General features: G+C 46.4%; 1 protein-coding gene across 1 annotated transcript in view; it reads right to left on the reverse strand.

Annotated features, from left to right (window-relative positions):
- CACNA1A (calcium voltage-gated channel subunit alpha1 A) overlaps positions 1 to 21,264 on the reverse strand; it is a 276,152-nt gene that overhangs the window by 197,578 nt on the left and 57,310 nt on the right. The window contains exon 3 of the mRNA XM_081805421.1: positions 6,371 to 6,664. Coding sequence (XP_081661547.1) covers positions 6,371 to 6,664 — 294 coding nt within the window. The remainder of the gene's footprint in view (positions 1 to 6,370; positions 6,665 to 21,264) is intronic.

Consider the following 21,264-nt stretch of genomic DNA (forward strand, 5'->3'; position numbering starts at 1 on the left):
GAGCTTCTGCGTGCCAGATACTGACTTGAGCATTTACCATGTGTGAACCCACTTAACCTCCCCAGGAGTCCTCCGAGGCAGATGCTATCAGAAGCGGTATCTTCATCTTGCACACTAAGGCTCTGATGCCCAAAACAGCCTGGCCGGGGAGTCACTCGAACCTGGGCCAGGCCAGTCCAGAGCATAGAATGCTTTCCTTCTCCTCTGTCATATTTCATGGCACCACACTGATCCTTCCCAAAGAGCTGAGTTAGCATTCTCCAAAATGTATTAACTGTGGGGCTTTTGGGCTTTGACGATCTCTGGATTGAACCCACTTTCCCGGTGGTGCCTTCCATTGTTGAGGGAGTACATATGTGTGCTTGCTACTGGGGGCCAGTGGGGGGTATATAAGCCCCAAGCACCCAATAGACATCCCCCCGAGCCCCTGAAGGAAGACTTCACTTTCAAGGGCCCACTGCTCCCCAACTTCTCAAGCACTGTAACTTCAGAGACCTTCTTTGGTCTGATAACCTCAAGCACACATACCCTTCCTTGCCCCCCCATCTCCTGTACCTAAAACCCACTGAAAACCTAAAATGTTGGCATAAGGGCAGAGCAGATCTATATGATGGGCAAATGGGTGGCGAGAGGCTTTTTCACTCACTGGGAGAACTTTGTGCCAGGTGTGGTAGGGTTGCGGTGGGGAACAAGGGTGACAAGCATGAGTGCCACGGCCTCAGAGCTTGACTTTTTACTGTGAATGGCAGAACCAACACGCTCCAAGCAAGAGAGCCCCTTTCCCCACTCCGGAGACCCCCTTCCTCGCTCTTCCCCATTTCTCTGACTGGTACTTAATTCTACCATTCCAGCACTGCCTACACACACCCACTATCCTTCACCTAAACCCTAGAAGCCAGACGTGCTTTGGAGTTTAGAATTTGGTGCTTTTAAAGGGATAACCAGGATAGGAATGTAAAACGGGCACAGCCACTTTGAGAAAATGGTTTGGTGGTCTCTTATAAAGTTAAACATATACTTACCGCACACCCCAGCAATCTGACTCCTGGGTATTTACTTACGCAAGAGAAATGGAATGTATGTTCCCAATGTTCCCACTAAAACCCGTCTGCCAATGTTTACAGAGGCTCTAGTCACAATCGCCCAACCTGGACACATCCCAAATGTCTTTCAACTGGGAAATGGATGAACAGACTGTGGTCCAGCCATCCCATGGAATATTACTCAGCACTAAAAAGAAACGAACTACTCATACACACAACAACATGAATGGATCTCAAATGGCTGCATGAAAGAAGCAAGGCTCCAAACGCTACATACAGTATGATTCTATTTATATGACCTCCTGGAAAAGGCAGAAGCATAAGGATGGAGAACAGATCAGTGCTTGCAAGGGTCTAGGGTAGTGCTGACTCAGAAAGCACTACGAGATATCCTGGGATGATGAAACTGCTCAATCTTTTAATTTTTTTTTTTAATTTCACTTTTAGGGGACACCCAGGTGTCTCAGCCGGTTAAGTATCTGCCTTCAGCTCAGGTCATGATCCCAGCATCCTGGGATCAAGCCCCGCCGCATTGGGCTCCGTGCTCAACAGGGAGCCTGCTTCTCCCTCTCCCTCTGCCTGCCTGTCTGCCTAGTTGTGATTTCTCTCTCTCTCTCTGTCAAGTAAATAAAATCTTTAAAAAAAATTTTTTTACTTTTAAGTAATCTCTCCACCCAACATGGGGCTCAAATCCACAACCCCGAGATCAAGAGTCGCACACTCCGCCGACTCAGCCAGCTAGGCACCCTGAAACCACTCCCTATCTTGATTTTGATAGGGGTTATGCATACTGCATATGCACGTGTCTGTCAAAACTCAACAGTACTGTATGCAAAAAGGGTGAATTTTGCTATCAGTAATTTATACCTCAATAAACCTGATCTTGGAGAAAAAGAAGAAAAAGGTCCCAGGATGAATCTATGATATGACCTGGCTACTCCCAGTGGAACCCACAGACCACAGCAGGGGCAATCCCTAGGAGCCTGGTGGAAAGGCAAAACCCCGGGCCCCACCCCAAAACTGCTGGGCCAGAATCACCATTTTAACAGGACAATCCTCACACACATGAAAGTTTGGGAGACACTACAAGACATACATAACACTCCCAGTGGGGAGCTGGAGCAGCACCCCACAATCAAGCATATCAAACATTTCTGCATCAAAACACACCAAAACGCACACCATGTGGGATAAATTAAGACTGTATGTAAAGACTATAAGCTCAGGTCAATTCAAGGTAGGATTTTACCCCTATATGATCTGATGTTTTGGTTTTCAGAGCTTTTGGGGTTTGGAGATTACAGAGGAGGGGTGGCACCTTTGTGGGGGAAAAAATTCCCAATGGAAAAGCCATGCTAACTCTTATTTCTCAGAATTCTGCTCTTCTGGAATTACCAGCCATCCAGGTCTAGCAGAGGTATCATGGGGTCATACTGTCTTGCCTTCTATGGTAGTATCTTCTAGCACATTCTACTTCGCAGGACCAGTGGAGGCTGATAACATGCTCCAACTTCTCCCAGGGCTCCCTCTGGTTCCCATACAGAACATTCCTCTTTTAAAAAACTGGGGAACACCAATCGGCCAATGTCCATAGGTTACCTGGTGTGATGGGACTCGGCCCCTTGTTGAGATTGCCAAAGACACAGGTGAAAAGCTGGAATCCTGCATGCAATTCAGGAGACCGAGTGTGACAGCACACAGATCTGGGTCTGCGGCTCTTGCAACGGCCCCAATTCCTACATCGTGCTCAGTGGGAGATCTGCTGGCATCAGCTCGACTGGGGGAAGATGATATTCACATTGGCGTTTGGTAGCACATCAGAAGGAGTGAGTGGCATTAAGTGGGGGCTCTGGTAAGGTTGACAGATGCGCCTTATTGAGCTGACAGATTTGAGCTCCTCAGAAGCCAGCACCATCACGGCCGCACTGAAATCAGACTCCCGATCAACGAAAACATGGAACCAAGGTGTGTGGTCAAGACGGCCTGCTGCCCAGCATACTCCAAGAGAAAAAGGCAGCAATGTAAATCTGAACATCAAAGACTTCCATTGGGTTTTCTTGCTTCAGAAGACAAAACTAAAAGGAAGGAGAACCCTTAATTCTCATGGCTGGCTTCAAGCTTGAAGGCGCTGCGAGAATAGGGTGCAAAAGGGTAAAAGGCATTGCAGTGGCAAAGTGCCTGAGGGCATGGAGACCGGAAGGCTGCACCCTCCCCCAGCGTGCCATGCTGGAATTTGCATTTGGAAGTAACACCCTTAGGCCCTATGAGCATACAGCCAAGTTCACGGAACACTCGCTCACTCCTCCACGAGACAGCGAAGAAGGTGCTTTCCATAGTCAGCTGCACCCTTAGTGGATGCCTTTTCCAAATACACGCCCTGCTACACATGCATCCAAGAATGGCAGGGGCAGTTACATTCCTATGTACAGACCCAAGAGAAATGTTAAAAAAAAAAAAAAGTGCAGCCAAAGACATGTACAAGAATGTTCCTAACGACACAATCTGGAGACTACCCAAATGGCCCTCACAAGCAGAGGGGACAAGTACATTGTGGTAGAGTCACACAGTAAAATGCCACAAAGCAACGAGAAGGAGCAACCTACAACCCCTTGCAGCAACCTGGATGAATCTCACAGGCGTGCCGTTGAGCAAAAGAAACCAAACACAGTAACACAGCCTGCGACTCCATTGACAGGAAGTCCCAATGGAGGAAAATGAACCTGTGGGCTTAGAAGTCAGGGTAGTGGCTAGCTCTGTGGTGTGAGTGGTGGGGAGGGGCCCTGAGGGGGGCTTCTGGGGGGCTGGTCACATCCTCTTTCTCGTCCTGGTACTGTTTGCAATGGTTGTGGTCACTTTGTGAACACATATTAAACTAGACTTAACTTAGGTATTTTGTATCCATATATTAGACTTTATTCTAAAAGTTCAGAATAAGTACTGAAAGACATTATTTTAAAGGGCAGAAGTGTTTGGATACAGAAGCCAACATCTGCCCTGGTACCCTGGCTCGTCAGCATTTCCACAGTCCATCTCTTTGCACTGGTCCCGAGTCCCTTATCCAGCGGCCCCCACCCAGTTCTCTGTCCCCTCTCCTCTCATCCCCCCAACCCCCCAGAAATCTTAGACCTGGATTACCCTGCTTGGTGACAGACTGGGGGGATGGAGAGCTTTCCCTTCCAGAGTGGGGCTGTATAATGTGTTTGCTGCCTCGGGCCAAAAAGAGAATAAAAACTGTCTGCAGAGAACAAAATGCACAAACTCATCACAAAGCAAGAAAGCCAAAGAAAACCTAAAGTACAAATGGAATGCTCCCAAATCACCTGCATCCCTCCCCAGAGATCCTTCCTTCTGAGGGGTCCCTGGCAATCCCCTCCCTCTCCAACAGCTCTCTGATCTGCAGGATTCAGTCTGGACGGGGTGAGCTGAGGACACATTAGGACTCCCACCTCCTTCCTTTCCTCTTAGAAGACTCCAAATCCAGGCTCCAGAAGGCGATCTAAAGCCATTTTCAACATGGAAACCTGTCAGCCCAGTGATTCCCTCCTGAACACCCCTGGAGTTATTTGAGCATGCACGCATTGACACCTTGCCACCCTCCAAGCCCCCACCACTCCCGGGGCGGAGGATGGGGAGGCAGGCAGAGTGATCACAAGACCCCTGAGCATTTCAGTGGGTCTTCAGGAGGTTTGAACTTGGGAGGCAAAGACCGGGCTCCTGGTTCATGCACCAATCAAGATGACATCGTGCTTAGGGGTGTGCCCCTCCAGAAAGACCCCAGCTGAACCTCCTAATTTTCACCACCCTCAAAGTAGACTGTTCACACACTCCAAAACCTTAGAGCCCTCTTACAATTTCAGCACCCAGAAGCCAAAAGCTTGCCCAATTTTGAGTTCCCCTAAAAATGAATCCACCAGCCACAGAGCTCCTCAAATAAGCAACCCCAGGATCACCTGGGGCCCAGTCCTGTTGAGTATGTAACAGTGGAAACCACACACAAAGGAGTGGGGGCTCATCGCGGAGCCCCAGGGGCCCATCCAGCCCCGTTCATTTGTACACGGAGGGCAGCCAGTTGGAACCAAGCCGAGGAGCAGCACATTTGGGCATGGTACAGTGGCCAGTCAGCCTGGGGAGCAGGGTGCGTCCCCCCACTTGGAATCTGGGTCATGCTTAGATAACTGTTAGAAAGCCCGACTAATTACCCATCCTTGCCTGCCTACATCTCAACAGATGTTAAGCCCTCCTCAAGGTTTATTTCAAGCAGGCACAGATTTAAAGAAACACAAGGGGATCTGCATTTTGATAGCATCTCAATAGAGGAAAATGTGGTCTTCACCCTCTTCCTCTGGATCTTTGATTTAAAAAAAAAAGAAGGCATTTACCTGCCTGGAGGTGTCCACATGGAGGCTGATTCTCCTGGTGTCCCCTCCCGGTTCCCTAGGGTGGGAGAAGCCGAATCCAACCCAAGGCCTGACACCGTACCTAGGAAGGACCTGCCACCTCATTTCCTCTTGCCCTGTCTTCCTTATTGAAAGAGTCCATCTGGGTCTTCCAGGTCAGGGCCCCAGATGGCGCAAATGGGATGTTTTCTACACCCCAACCGATGATGAGGTCCCCGGGCAGGGGGGAACGAACGAAATGGGACCGGCAGACATAGGGGAGAATAAGTGCCCCCAACCCACCACTGCTTTTCCCAGATTGGGGCCAGTGGCCCACCCGGGGATACGAGCTCTGGCCAGTGCTAGCCCCTCCGTGTGAAGGCCACGTGTTCTTCCCACTGGCTCTTGGCCCCGGGAACCCCTAAGTGCCCTGCCCTAAGAGAGCGGGCCCCCTCTTCGGGGAAGGCAGGGGTGGAGAAGCCAGTGAGCTGGGTTCGGGCTCCAGCTCTGGAGGCTCCCGTGCATTCCAGTGAGGGCCACCTAAGGAAACCCAGCCAAAGCCCCCACGGTTCTCCTGCCCTGGCCAGAGAGCCCAGGCCCCGGCCGGGTCCATGCTCATTTGGGAACACTCTTACCCATCCAGAACTAGCTCTGAAGCTCCCACCCAGGCCCCTGTTACGACCCCAGGGCCCAGCCCTCATTCTGGAATCGGTCCTTAGGAGGAATCCACTCCCCCGGCTCCCCCATCCCAAGCCTCCACGGTAGCTCAACCCAGCTCGGGGTGGAGAGATTCTCCACACTCCTCCCCGGTGCCCCCTCTCCCAGCCCCTGGAAGACCCCCCCACCTCCCATCAACCCCCGGGTCTCTCTCCCAGCCTGGAAGAGGGGAAGCGGAGGGAGGAGGGGAGGCGCAGCTGCCGGGGTTCGCTGCCGGGTTCGGGCAAAGGATATGGCCATTCGGTGATCTTTTTGGCGTATTTTCTCACCACGTTGTCCTCGCTGAAGAGGAATAGAGACCGGTTGACCGTGAGGCAGTTCTGTCGGACGGGGATGGGGTTGTAGAGGGCCATGGTCCGCGCTCTCTGCGCCATTGACTGCTTGTACATCCTTTGCGCCCCGGGCTGCCCGCCCTGCCGGCTGCCCCCGGCTCCTCGCCCGCCTCCGGCGCCCACGACCACCCCGGCGGCTGCCCCGGAGCCTCCTCCCCCGTAGCGGGCCGGCATCTCGTCTCCGAAGCGGGCCATTCTGCAAAGAGCAAAGGGCTCCGGGTTACGCTGCGGCGAACGATGCGGAAGACGCCGCCGCCGCCGCCGCCGCTGCCGATGCCGATGCTGCCGGGGCTGCCGGGGCTGTCAAGACGGCGGCTGGAGCTGCGACTGCGGAGACGCTCCACGGCCCAGCCCATCGGGCGGCGGCGGCTCGGCGCCTCGGGTCGGGGGCTCACAAGGCGGCTGCCCGGCCCCAGCCGGGGAGAGCGGCTCGGGACATCTTCCTGGCTGACCCCGGAGAAGGAGGGGCGGAGGAGGGTGCGGGGGCGGGGCGCGGGGGCCAGGGAGGGGGAGGGGAGAGGGAAGCGAGGCAAAAAATAACCGAGGAAGGAATCCAGGCAATCCCCAGTCCACCCACTCCGGAAAAAAAAAAAAAAAAAAAAAAAAAAAGACAGTTAAAAAAAAAAAAAACGCACACCCCCTTTAAGACGCGAACGGTTTGCAAAGGACGCCCCCCCGGGACGCAGTGGAAGCTTCAAATTCCTCCGAGGTCCGGGTCAGGCTGGCATCTTGCAAAAGGAGTGCGCTCGGCCCATTAGAAAAAATCTTTATTGAAAAAATAAAAATAAAAACCAGGTCTTTGCAGGGGGGAGGGCAGCCCCCCAAATTTAAAAAAATCCCCCTTTCTGTTTTGCTTGAGTTCCTAGACCTTAAAAAGGCTGAAAGATCTGTAGCCAAAAAATAAAATTAAATGAAAAAGAATATTAACGGGAAAGGAAAGAAGGGAAGGGGGAGGGAAACGCTCCGGAGGGCTCTTTTAAGGAGTCTTGAAGCCGCAGGGTCCGGGTGATTTTTTTTTTTTTTTCTTCCTGAATCACCAGCGGCTCTCTTCTGCTCACGAAGGAGTGTGAGCGTGCGTGTGCGCACAGCCTTTCGCTCAACCGTGCCTCATCTTGGGGTTAAATTGCAGCAATGAAATCCTGAAAATTCCCAACAGGGGAAAAAGAGAGAGGGAGAGAGAGGTATGCGCCGTTCGCTTAGCCACTCAGTAGCTGCTCCCGGATGCTGCAATGCCTAGCGTTCCCCCCACCCCCCAATGCCTCCTCCTCCTCCTTCTCCTCTAGGTTTTGCTAAAATAAGACTGGTGTGGAGGGGTGGGGGAAGAGAAAGGAAGAAGGAAAATGGGCTCAAAGGTCTAAACCACTGGCCAGCGAAGCTCCAAAGAGGAGCGATTGATGAGTTTAACGGGAGAAAGACCCACCCAGAATGTCGACACATGATGGCCCGCGACCAATCGCGGAGCTGCGAGGGGACCTGGCTCAGCGGAGTTTGTGGGGGAGAAGAGGGGAGAGCCGGATGGTCGGGAGGCAGGGGGGAAGTTGGGACGACAGATTCCTGCTCCCCTGGGAGGAAACCTTGTTTTCCAATGGGTTCCATTTCGGTTGCAGACAACCGGACACTCTCAGCAGCTTGCAAGGAGTACGTTAGGAGGAAGAAACTTAATGATGAAAAGAGAAGGAGATTCGTGTCCAGGGGTGCAATTAGTCTCTAAACAAATCTGGTCCGTTTAGCAAAAGACACATTTTTGAGGAGAACGATTTGGGGGCGCACATCTGTCAAAGTTTCAAGTCACAGAGTCCCTGAAAGCTGGAATAAAAGGCTCAGCTTCTTTTCGAAAAGACTCCAGAGGTGGCAAATCTTAACTGCTAGAGGCAGATAACTAAACCAGATCCTAGTGGGCTGGATAGGGGTTCTGGGTGGTATACTTGGCACGGTGTTCACTTCCCTCCAGAACCACTGAAGTTTATTTCCCATTCTCCTTTTTATATTGTGAAGTTGAATAAACACACAGAAAAATGCCTAACGCATAAATGTACAGTTGAAGACTTTGCTGTGAAACCAACGTTCTTGAAACTAACACTCAGGTCCAGGGCTACAAATGGGACATTGCCAGCTTCCCAGAAACACACACACAGGTCTTCTTCCCCCTGCAATAATCACTATTCTGACGTTATACTATTAATAACCTTGCTTTTCTTTATACTTTTCCTACCTTATTGTGCATTCCCAAACAGTACAGTTCTACTTGGCATCTTTTTGGATTCTTACATAAATGGAATCATACAGTATATATCCTGTAATGTCTGGCTTCTTTGGTCCAACATCATGTCTTTAAGATTCATCTGTTGTCATGTGTAGCTGTGATTGATTCACTTTCACTGCTACATAGTATTCCACTGAAAGAGTATGCCACAATTTGTTTATCCATTATCCCCTTGATGGACATTTGGATTGTTTCCAGTTGGGGCTTTAAACATTCCTGCCTCAAATACTCTGTGCCTATGAGCATGCATTTCTGTAGGAATAGCCCTAAGAATGAAATTTCTGGGTCCCAGGGTATGCCTATCTTCAGGTTTGTAAAATGGCACCAAACTGTATTCCAAAGTGGATGTACCAAGAAACCACTGAATTTTTAGAAAGCCATGTATAGACTTGGAAGGCAGGGGTGAGGGTAGGGGTTGGGGAACAGGATGAAGAAGGCAAATATTTTTTTAAGCCTTAGCTAGTTGAATTTGAGTTGATCCCCTGACCCCCATCAGTATTTGAGTTCTTTGGAACATTCTAGAAAAGATACAGCTTTATATAAATTCCCCATTCTGTGCCTGTGAGTCATCCTTTACAGGTTGCTTATAGCATTTTCAAGATTTTCTAACTTGTCAAAGTATGGACAAAATGATAAAACCAAGAGCAACTAGAGTTGCAAGGAGATAGGGCATACAGGATTCTCGACAAATAGTAATGATTTTTGTACTTGATGTTGCTTCATATCTCGAGAGAAAATAATAGCCAATGGGAAACAAGAAGTAATCCCGGGTGCATGGATGCCAAAGGCCAGTCATGTAAGAAGGTCGTGCAAAGCAAACTTACAATAACTTGTTTTTATGGACTTTCCTGAGAAGACAGTTGAGTTTCCTGGCATAAGTGTTACCTACACAGATTTCTAAAGACCCCGGAGTTTTTCAAGAAAGAGTAACCTCTCATTGGTAAAGTCCTTATCAAGGTAAAAATTCTATGGAGTCTTCATAGAAGCCCCTTTTTACAGGTGAAAACACTGAGGCTGAGAGAAGTTTAAAAACTTACCCAGGGGGCGCCTACGTGGCTCAGTTGGTTAAGCATCTGCCTTCAGCTCAGGTCATGATCTCAGGGTCCTGGGATCGAGCCCTGCATTGGGCTCCCTGCTCAGCCGAGAGTCTGCTTCCCCCTCTCCCTTGGCCTGTCTCCCCCCTCTTATGTACTCTCTCTCTCTGAAATAAATAATTAAAATCTTAAAAAAAAATAAAAATAAAAACAAAAACTTACCCAGGTCACTGACATGAATCTGAAACCACGTCTGACTTGTACTCTGTTAGGCAGGTGTAATCTGGTACAACCGCTTTGGAAAACTGGCCATTTCTACCAATATTGAACATTTGAATATCCCGTGGTCCAGCATTGGCACTCTTGGGTATATGCCCAGGGGGAATGAGGACATATGTCTACTGAAAGACACACCCTAGAATGTGAATAGCAGCACATTTGTAGTAGCTAAAAACTGGAGACTTCTCAAATGCCTATCAATAGAAAATGGATAAATGCGCTGTGGAACATTCATACGTGCAGCAGTGAGAATGGATGATCCCCAGCTACACACAAATGCATGGGCCAATCTCACAATCATGATGCTGAGCCAAAAAAGCCAGACACATAGTAGAACATAGTGTATAATTCCTATTATATACAGTTCATACATGGGGAAATGAAAAGATATATGCACCTCTATGTTCTTTGCAGCATGATTTACAATAGCCGAGATATGGAAGCAACCAAGTGTCCATCAATAGATGAATGGATAAGGAGGGGGTGGTATATATATATATATATACACACACACACACAGTGTACACACACACATACACTGGAATTATACATCTATGAGTTATGCAATTTTCTGTGTGTGCTACACTTCAAAAGAAAATGTTTGTAATGCTTCTGAATGTAGATCCCAAGTGGCACCACTTGTCATGGTGACCTGTAATTCTCATTGTGTATTTTGACTGTGAAGTCCCTACAACAAACACTGGTCTTTTTTTCTTTTTTTTTAAACTAGAAGACAAAGAGTGGTCCTCCAGAATGCTCTAACCCATGCTTCGACAGCAGACAAGCCAGCTGCATATCAGAACCACCTGCAAAGTGTTGTAAAATTCAGACTCCTGGGCCCTCCCCTCTACCTGAATTCTCATTCAGCAAGTCCTTGGGGGTATAGCCAGGTTTGGCAATCACTACTCTGGAAGGGGCAAACTTACCATCCCTATCTTGGCATTCTCTAGAGTTATCAAGGGGGCATTGTTGGCATTTTTGGTGGAAAAATTCTTGTTGTTCGGGGCTGTCCTTTGCATTGTGGGCTGTTTAGTATGTCTGGCACATGCTCATTAAGTGTCAGTGGTACCCCCGATCTTGTGACAAGCAAAGATATCCACACACATTTCCAAATGCTTCCCGCCAAAGTGGCAGAAGAGTCTACACTTTCCTTTCATCAAATGGCATTCCCAAAGCTCACCTATGAAGTTTGATGTGGCTGAGTATACCTCTTCCTCCTCAGAATCTTCCCAAGTTCTCCAACCCCCTCAATTGCTCAATCACCCTTTTCTGGAAAGAACTCAACTCAGGCACCCTAAAGTGTGACAGTGCTCCAAGTTCATTATCCTTATGGATTCCCTTTACAGAGAACAAAATAATTCATTTAACCAAAAGAATGAATCTCTAATATTAGAATCTTACTATCACCTAGCAAATGGGGATGGATGGGCAAGAAATCTTCATAGGCCCCTCAAATAACTGTAGTAGGTAGTACCTTGCTCTCCATTAATCCAAATTACTAATGTTGACCAGGTAGAACGATATATAATCTCATTAGCATCATAGATAAAAGCAGTTTAATAGCAGGCCTCCAGAAATCAGTCTCAGCCGTTGGTTCTAATCTTTAACACATCTGCCAGCTGGAGGTTTAATTTATCAATCAGCAGCAGCATTACCATACTGGCTTTGAGAATGTTATTCAATTGAACAGGGCTAGCATCTCTGATATAAGTGCCCCAAATAAATAACTGCAAATCGCATTCATTTGGCTGCTAAAACAATTACCAGCTAATCCAGTCATGTTGAGTTGCAAAAATGGATCAGCCAAAAGACATTTGGTCTCTGCCTTCTGGTCTGGATACCAGTCAGGGAATGAGTACCAAGATCTTTGGGAGATAGAGGGTATAAATGACAAAAAACAAATCCTATAATCCAGACATTTGTGGGTCATGATGTAGGCAGAGTGAATCCAGAGATGGAATGTGGCCGTCACTCCAGACATGACATTACAGAGCATGACTGTCCTACAAATTCCTAAAAACAAATGAGGCAGAGCCTAATTCTGCTCGCAGACCTGTGTTCAAATCCTAGCTCTAGCTATAGTGCTTCCTAGCTGTGTGTTTTTGGAAAAGCTCATAGCCTCTCTGAACTACAGCTTCCTTGTGTGTAAAAAGAAGACAAATCTCCTTACCCCACAGGTTGCTGTAAGGATTAATTAAGATCAAGCAGCTAAGCACTTAGCACAATGACTGGCACACAATAAGCAGTCAAGAAATGGTAAATAGATGTTTAAATCACCACCATCTGGAAAGATATTCCATGTTCATGGATAGGAAAACTCAATATAATCAAGATGCCAGTCCTTCCCAACTTGATCTCTAGATTCCATACAATCCCAATCAAAATTGCAGCAAGTCAAGCTCAGTGGGGATTCTGCTTAAGGATTTTCTCTCTCCCTCTCCCTCTGCTCCCCCTCAAATAAATAAAATCTTTTTTAAAAAATTGCAGCAAGTTATCTTGTGTATATTGACAAACTGATTCTAAAGATTGTCCAGAGAGGCAAAAGACCCAGAATAGCCAACACAAACAATGTTGAGGGAGAAGAACAAAGTTGGAAGACTGATGCTACCCAACTTCAAGACTTACTATAAAGCCACAGTAATCAAGACTGTATAATATTGGCAAAAGAATAGAGAAATAGATCAATGGAACAGAAGAGAGAGCTCAGAAATAGATCAACTGATCTTTGACAAAGGAGCAAAGGAAATACGAGGAAAACCTGTCTTTTCAATGAATAGTGCTGGAACAACTGGACATCCACATCCACAAAATGAAAGAAATCTAAACGCAGATCTTATGCTCTTCATATAAATTAAAATGGATCACAGACTAAATATAAAACACAAAACTAAAACCCCTAAAAGATGGCATAGGAGAAAATCTAGATGACCTTGGAATGAATTAAAAAGCTGAACTTCATTAAAATTAAAACTCTCTGCTCTGCAAAAACACTGTCAAGAGAATAGAAGACAAGCCGCAGACAAGGAGAAAATATTTGCAAAGATATGTCTGATAAAGGACTGTTATCTAAAATATACAAAGAATTCTTAAAACTCAACAATAAGAACGAGAACCTAATTTTTAAATGAGCCAAAGACCTCAACGGACACCTTGACAAAGACACACAGATGGCAAACAAGCATATGAAAAGATTCCCCACATCATATGTCATCAGGGAAATGCAAATTAAAACAAGGAGATACCCCTACACACCTGTTAGAGTGGCCCAAATCCGGAACACTGACAACACCAAATGCTGGCGAGAATGTGGAGCAACAGGACTCTCATTCACTGCTCGTGGGAATGCAAAATGGTGCAGCCACTCTGGAGGACAGCCTAGTGGTTTCTTACAAAACTCAACTTACTCTTACCATAGGATCCAGCAATGGCACTCTTAGGTATTTACCCAAAGGATTTGAAGACTTCTATCCACACAAAACCCTGCACATGGATGCCAATAAGCAACTTTATTCATAATTGCCAACACTTGGAAGCAACCAAGGTGTCCTTCAGTAGGTGAATGGATAAACTGTGGGACAACCAGAAGATGGAATATTATTCAGTGCTAAAAAGAAATGAGCTCTCAATAAATGAGAAGACATGGGGAAACTTCAATGTGTATTACTAAGTTCAAGAAGCCAATATGAACAAGCTGCACACTGCATGATTGCAAGCATATGACATTCTGGAAGAGGCAAAACTATAGAGACAGTAAAAAGATCACTGGTTGCCAGCGTTAGGGGAGAAGTAGAGATGAATAGATGGAGCACAGAAGATTTTTAGGGCGGTGAAACTACTCTGAGACTATAATAATGGATCATGTCATTACACATTTCTCGAAATCCACAAAATATACAACATGAAGAGTGAGCCCTAATGTAAACTATGGACTCTGGGTATAATGGTGTGTCTGTGCATGTTCATCAGTTGGAACAAGTGTACCTTCTGCTGGGGACGTGGATAATGGGGGAGGCTGTGTGTGTGCAGGGTAGGGGGTGGGTATATGGGAAATCCCTGTACCTTCCACTCCATTTGGCTGTGAATTTATAACTGCTCCAAAAAAATAAAGTCTATTTTAAAAAATCACCATAAGTCAACTTTCCATACCTGGGATCCGAGTCTGTGAATGTCGTTGACATTCTGTGAATGTCATTGATACTGATTTCAGTATCGGGTTATTTTTATTTTTTTAAACAAACTTTATTTTGGAAGAATTTCGGATCTACCAAAGCTTGAAAAGATAGTACAAGAGAGTTACCATATGCCCTTCAATCAGCATCCCCTCATGTTAACATCTTACACAGCCCATAACTAAGAAACCAACACCGGTACAATGTGAGAAAGAGAGCGGGTGCGCATGCATGTGAGCACAAGCAGAGAGAAGGGCAGAGAAGGGAGAAGCAGACTCCTTGCTGAGCAGGGAGCCAGATGTAGGACTCAATCCCAGGACCCTGAGATCATGATCGGAGCTGACATCAGACACTTAACTGACTAAGCCACCCAGGCACCCAGGTAGGATTCTATTAACTGATCCCCAACTTCACTCAAATTTCACTAGTTTTTCCACCAATAACCTTTCCTGTTTGGAGATCCCAACCAGGATGCCACATGCTGCTGAGTCATCTGGTCTCCCTACTCCCCTTTCTTTGTGATGGTTTCTTTCCTTGTTTCTCACAGTCTTGATAATTTGGAGGAGTACCCACTCAGGTATTTTGTAGAATGCCCCTCAGTTTGGGTTTGTCTGCTATTTGCTCATGATTAGACTGGGAGACTCATGGGAATCAGATTGCCGGCTGTCTATATGGCTCTGGACTCAGGAAAGAAATTGCAAAAGGGACACATATTTGGGGGTTGTCATGGGTTGAGTGGTGGTCCCTAAAGATATGTCCACATCCTGATTTCCAAAACCCAAAAATGTGATCTTATTTGGAAAAAATTATCTCCGCAGATGCAATCAAGTTAAAGGATTTTGAGATGAGCTTTAAGCTACCTAGTTTGTAGTAAATACGGCAGCTCCAGCAAACTAGCACCAGGACCATCAGTATGAATGCCTTGGAAGTGGGTGGAATAATTTTGGACTACAGACCCAGAGAGGGTTGAGGCCTTAGGAAGGGTTCCTGAGAAAGGCTGACATTTGAAGACAGAGCAGAGAAACAGAAACCTCTAGTAGGGGCTGAGAAGGCACCATCAAGGAGGTAGGAGGAAAATGTGGTGGGTGATGCCACAGAAGCCCCAGGGATGGGGGGTCCAGTGGTAAATGCTGCCAAACATAAAGCCAGATAAGGACTGAAAAATACCACCATTGTTCTGCCACCCATATGATAAAGGCATTAAGGTCATGGTTTTTCAAATGAATTATTCTTTTTTGATAGTAAAATATGCTTCACATAGAATTGACCATCTGAACCATTTTTAAGTGCACAGGTCAGTGGCATTGGATATATTCACATTATTGTGCTACCATCCCCCCCGTCCTTCTCCAGACCTCTTCCACCATCTCAAACAGAAACTCGTCCCCACTGAACACGAACACCCATCCCCCTCCCCCAGCCCCTGGCACCTGCCATTCTAGTTTCTGTCTCTATGGATTTGACTCCTCTAGGGACCTCTTATAAAGTAGGATCATACAGTATTTGTCCTTCTATGACTAGCTTATCTCACTTAGCAAAATGTCCTTGTTTTGTCCATGTTATGGCATATGCCAAAATTTCTTTCCTTTTGAAGACTGAATAATAGCTCATTGTATGGTTGTACCATTTCTGTCTATCCATTCATCTGTCAGTGGACACTTGGGCTGCCTTCTACTTTTCAGTTACTGTGAACAATTCTCCTATAACATGGGTATACGAATCTCTTTGAGTCCCTGCTTTCAACTCTTTGAGGTGTATTCCCCATCCCAAGTGGGATGCTGGAGCATATGGTAATTTTATGTTTCATATTTTGAAGAATCACCATATTGTTTTCCACAGTGACTGGAGAGTCCTTCGCTTTTTAGAAGTATTAAAATATTTACAGATGAGATCATGTGATGTCTGAGGTTTGCTTTATCATAACCCTGGGTTATGTTAAAGCAAATTAAAGGTTTGTTTTAATTTGCAAGTAAGATTATGTTAAAAGTTTAGATACAGTATCATAAGATGAGCCATGAGTTGATAATGATTAAAGATGGATGTAAGAATATAGTAGGCTATCATTCTAGTCTCTCTTCTTTTGTATATGTTTGAACTTTTCCGAAAGGAAAAATACTCTTCTTATCAACTACTTGAAGTATTCTTGATTCACATTGCGACGGGAACCTCACACTTAATTATGGAAACAAAAGTACTCAAGCTTACTATATTCTCAGGCAATTACAAATTATATTCAGCATCTAACCCCTCTGTAAGTCAGGAGCTTGATTAAATGCTTACTTATATATTCATGTGTATCCTGAGACGGTAGCAAAGGGAAATTTAATCAAATGAACCACATTTGCTTAGGGAAACCCCGTCTTGTTTTTTCTGGACTGACAGCTGAGCTAGGTCCCCTCAATTTGAAAAACAACAAGTTCTACCACATCTGGAGATAAAGTCACAGATGACAGAGCCAAACATGCTACTTCACCTGCAACACTCGAGAAAAATGGCCAACCCTGTTGACCATTCATCCATGCAACAAATGTTTACTGGGCATCTATTCCGTATCAGGCCCTTTGCCAGGCATCAAGGATACCTACAGCCATGAATAGAACAAATATGAAATTCATGTTTTAGGGCAGAGAAACCCGAAAAAGAAATGAGTGAACTTGGGTAGATCTAGCAAATGTCGGGTAGAGATCATCTTTAGAAGAAAAATGGAGCAGGTAGGGGTTCAGAAGAAGAGGAGGGGAGTTATTTTGGAAAGAGAGCTCTGAGAAGGTGGCGTTTAAGCTGAGACCCTTGGAAAGAAAGGAACAGAGGTGCAGACATCAGGGGAGGGTGGCTAGGCTGAGGAAACCTCAACAGCAAAGACCTGTGGGGATGGTGACTGGTGCGGATGGGAACGAGGGGAGACAGAATGAGCTAAGGGAGGTGACGGGGCCGACAGGGCTGTCATCCCATGTTGGACACTTACTGTTTTAAAATACAGGTTTTAGGTGAAGCACACGACTCTTGATCTCAGGGTTGTGAGTTCAAGCCCCACCTTGGGTGTGGAGCCTACTTAAAAAAAACAAATAAATAGAATAAAAATGCTCCCACTGCGGTGCCTGGGTGGCTCAGTCAGTTAAGCAGCTGCCTTCAGCTCAGGTCATGATCTCAGGGTCCTGGGACCGAGTCCCGCATCGGGCTCCCTACTCAGTGGGGGGCCTGCTTCTCCCTCTCCCACTCCCCCTGCTTGTGTTCCCTCTCTCGCTGTGTCTCTGTTAAATAAATAAATAAAATCTTTTTTAAAAAATGCTCCCACTGCATTTCTCATGTACCCTCATTAAAGCACCTGACTTTTAAAAAATAAAAATAAAATATAAGTTTTATTATTATTCAGGTATGGTGAGGCCAACAGATCAGGAGCTGACTGCCGTCGAATAGAGAGCTCATTTTCCTCACAGATGCCAAGAGGATGGGGGACACCATGTCACCATGTCACTCGGGGCCACAGAGGGAAGCACCAGATTGTTCAGAGGGGAAAAGAGCAAAAGCAAAATGTGGGCAAGAGCCTCTGTTGTGGTTTCCTCAAGAAGGAAGAGGTGGAGTAGGGTAAGCAGGCTTAGGACTGGCTAGTTCGAATAACTTCAGGGCTCTGGGACATGAGGCTGCCCCTGGTTGTCTGGCACCTGGCCCCGGGGTGATCAGGGCAGGTGGATGGTGGCCCTGAGTGTGAAAGCCCCACAGAGGAGGTGGGGGGGGTGGGCTCTGGATTGGTGGGCTTGTATGTGAAACACACACTCACTGGTGAGTCCTTTACTATTTCAAATGATTGGTCATCCCTGAGATTGGCAATCAAAGTACCCAAAACACACAACCAATACTTTTAACTCACCTGAGACACTTTTCCTCCCACAGCAGGTCCCTTAAAATGTTTTGAGTTCTGGGACCTCAAGGGCCTGCCTATCCTGTTCACTGCTCCAGCCCTGGCAACCAAGAGAGGTCAAAATAGGACCCCATCGCCTCAAAAAGGGAACAGGGCAAATTTCGTAGAAGTGCGGAATGTGAACTATCTTTATAAGAGAGAGACGGAATACGTGAAAATTTAAAAACATTTGCTGGGATTTTTTTAAGAAGAAGCAAAGGATAAACCAGAGACCAAATACAAACAATGTCATAATAGGGAGAGAGAGGGACAGGGGCCGGGGACAGAGATGGGAGAAATCCGGTCCCGACATCTGATTAGAATCACGGCAGCTTTACTTCCCTTGGCAACGTGGACTTACCCCCTTTTATTTTCTTCTGTTTTGACCAATGACTGAAAAAAAGAGCAGGAAACACGCACACAACAACAACAGAGAATGTGGTAAGAGTTAAGCGTGGCGACAACATGAATGGGAACACACACGTGTCTACAGGGTTACACGTAAATATATGCATACATCTGCGATGTCCTTCCATAGCTGTTCTGCCTTTTCTGTCACTGAGATGACAATAGCTAAATAATCTCACGTCCCATATGGCGCCCCGACTGTCACAAAGTTAACACGCTTAATGTTAAGGAGGGCTTGTGATGAAAAAGAAGAGCTTTCGAATTATGAGAAGGTAGGCGTGTCCTGGGTGTGGACAGCACCGCCCAGCCTGAACCTGACCACTTCAGTGCAGGCAGGTCTGACTTCCCACTGCCAGGCCCCGGATGGGGGAAGGGGGGGTGGGGAGGCTCTTTCTGGCCACCGCAGTGTCCATGCAGCAGGCTGGGATGCTAGGAAATGAAAGCTCCTGGAAGCATCCTTCAACCTGTGATTGATGGAAGTTGGTGAATAAAGACCCCAGCTCCCTTGGTCCTAGGGTGCTGTAGCTCCGAGAAATGTGCTCTCTGCCGCCCACTAGAGGTTCCCACTGGTAACTGAGTACCAGTTGCTCCTGGTGATTTGCCTGATGGCATATCCAGAACTGGTTCTTCCCTTCTCTGCTCCTCGGCCAGTGTGTCCTGTGATCTGCCCCCAAAGCAGTTGAATCTCTGCTTCCAGATCTGCTTCTGCGGGGAACCCAAACTAAAACAACAGAGTTGGACAGAGTCTGTTCCCTCTTTCAAAATTTAGGGGCCAAAGGAAGCTCCTTCCTCCCTCCCTTCCTTCCTCTTTTCCTTCCTCCCACCCTCTCTTCTTTCATTCCTTCCTTCCTCTCCTCCTCATTCCCCTTCTCATCTCTCTCTTTCTTCCTTCTTTCCTTCTACAAAAGTATTTAAGGGGCTTGTAGGATAAAAGTTGAATATAAATCAGGAACCCCTGATATATATGCTGCCCTAGCCCCATTGTATAATAGAAAACTCCTAGAACTGGGGCACCTGGGTAACCCGGGTGGTTAAGCATCTGACTCTTGGTTTCGGCTCAGGTCATGATCTTAAGGTTGTGAGATCCAGCCCCACATCGGGCTCCCACTCAGCGCCGGGTCTGCTTGAGATTATTTCCCCCTCCTTCAGCTTCTCCCCCCAACCCCTGCTCGTGCTCTCTCGCTCTCTAAAATAAAGAAAGAAAGAAAATCTTAAAAAAGAGAAATCCCAGAACCACTTGTCAAAAGATTTGGACTCTCTCTCTCCACAATGTAGCCACAAGCCTCATGTGGCCACTAGAGCACTTAAAATGTGACTGATTCAAATCGAGATATAAGTATAACAACACAGCAGATTTCGAAGACTTAGTACAAGAAACAAAATTCAAAATATCTCATCAGTAATGTTTCCACACAGGTGGAAATGATGACATTTTCAGTATGTTCGGTTAAATAAAATATATTACTAAAACTAACTTTACTTGTCTCTTTTTACCTCTTCTAATGTGGCCACTTGAACATTTAAAGTTATGCGTGTGACCGCTGTTGTATTCCTGTTGAACAGCATCGGTCTGGGTGACCATCCAGCCCTGCACTTCCGAGCTCCATGATTTTCACCGCCATGAAGATGGCTTTCTCACTCAGGAATGACACAGCTACAGTAATAATACCATTCCTCCATACATTAAGAGGAACTATCACTTATTCTCCCTGAGCTTCAGTTTCCTTTTCTGCAAAATGGGGATGAGAGCAGGACGCACCCTGGGGAATCATGGAAGGGATAAATGCGCCAGCAACAGAAGTGTAAAAAACGAGTGTTGGCTTCCTTGGTGATAGTTACTGCATGTCGGGTGAAATTGCATCTCGTGTCCAAAGGAGGCATCCAGTGCTCCAAAAATATGGAAGGCAAACACGGGGAAGGACCCATCGGAGGCACAGACAAAGGTAGCAGAAAAGAGATCTCGACAACACTCATCTGAAGGGAATAAAAGTTCCATCTAAGAATTACATGCAGAGAGAAACATGAATGCATTTATGTTCAGGCTGCTCAAACGCATGTGGTCCCACAGAGAGACCATCCGGGTTGACTTGACAGAACATTAAACCTCTCTTCTATGTCTTTTTTATTCCTTCCCCTGGCATCTTCTGTATCTTTTGTTGCAGAAAATGCTTTTATCCCATGCTCACAGAAATCACTTCAGTCTCCTACCTGAAACGCTCGCTCAAGAACATGTCTCAAAGTGTTATGATTTCCAAGTCACCCTAAGAAAGAGATTTAATTGGGCTCAGAGATGTGTTACAAGGCAGCATGATGTGTGGTTGAGCTGTGTGGCTTTGGGCAAGGTGCTCAACCTCTCTGGCTTCGGCGTGTTCATTTGTAAAACAGGGAAATTACAATTAATTGGTGGTTGTGAGAATTAAATGAGATAATCCACACAACATGCCAGACAGACTCAGAGCCTGGGTCTTGGTGTTGCTAACTCTCCCTGCCTCCAACCTGGACTCACGTTCATTACAAAGAGATTCCTGTCCCCCCAGGTAAGCATGAGCCTTTTCTTTAAACTTTTTATAATTTGCTTTAAAATGTTTTTCAAAAGTAAAGTAATTTCCATGTTTAAAAAAATATTTTAAGCCACTGTCCTATGACTACCCCAATACAAACACTAGGGGTATTCTGTTTATTTCTGTCTGGTGTTCCCCCCAGCCCCGTGTTTTTATTTTACAGACAGAGGTAATTATAGCATAAAGA

The sequence above is a fragment of the Leptonychotes weddellii genome, chromosome 1 (genome assembly GCF_054177405.1).
Source record: "Leptonychotes weddellii isolate Sample4059 chromosome 1, ASM5417740v2, whole genome shotgun sequence".
In the NCBI taxonomy this organism is placed as follows: domain Eukaryota; kingdom Metazoa; phylum Chordata; class Mammalia; order Carnivora; family Phocidae; genus Leptonychotes; species Leptonychotes weddellii.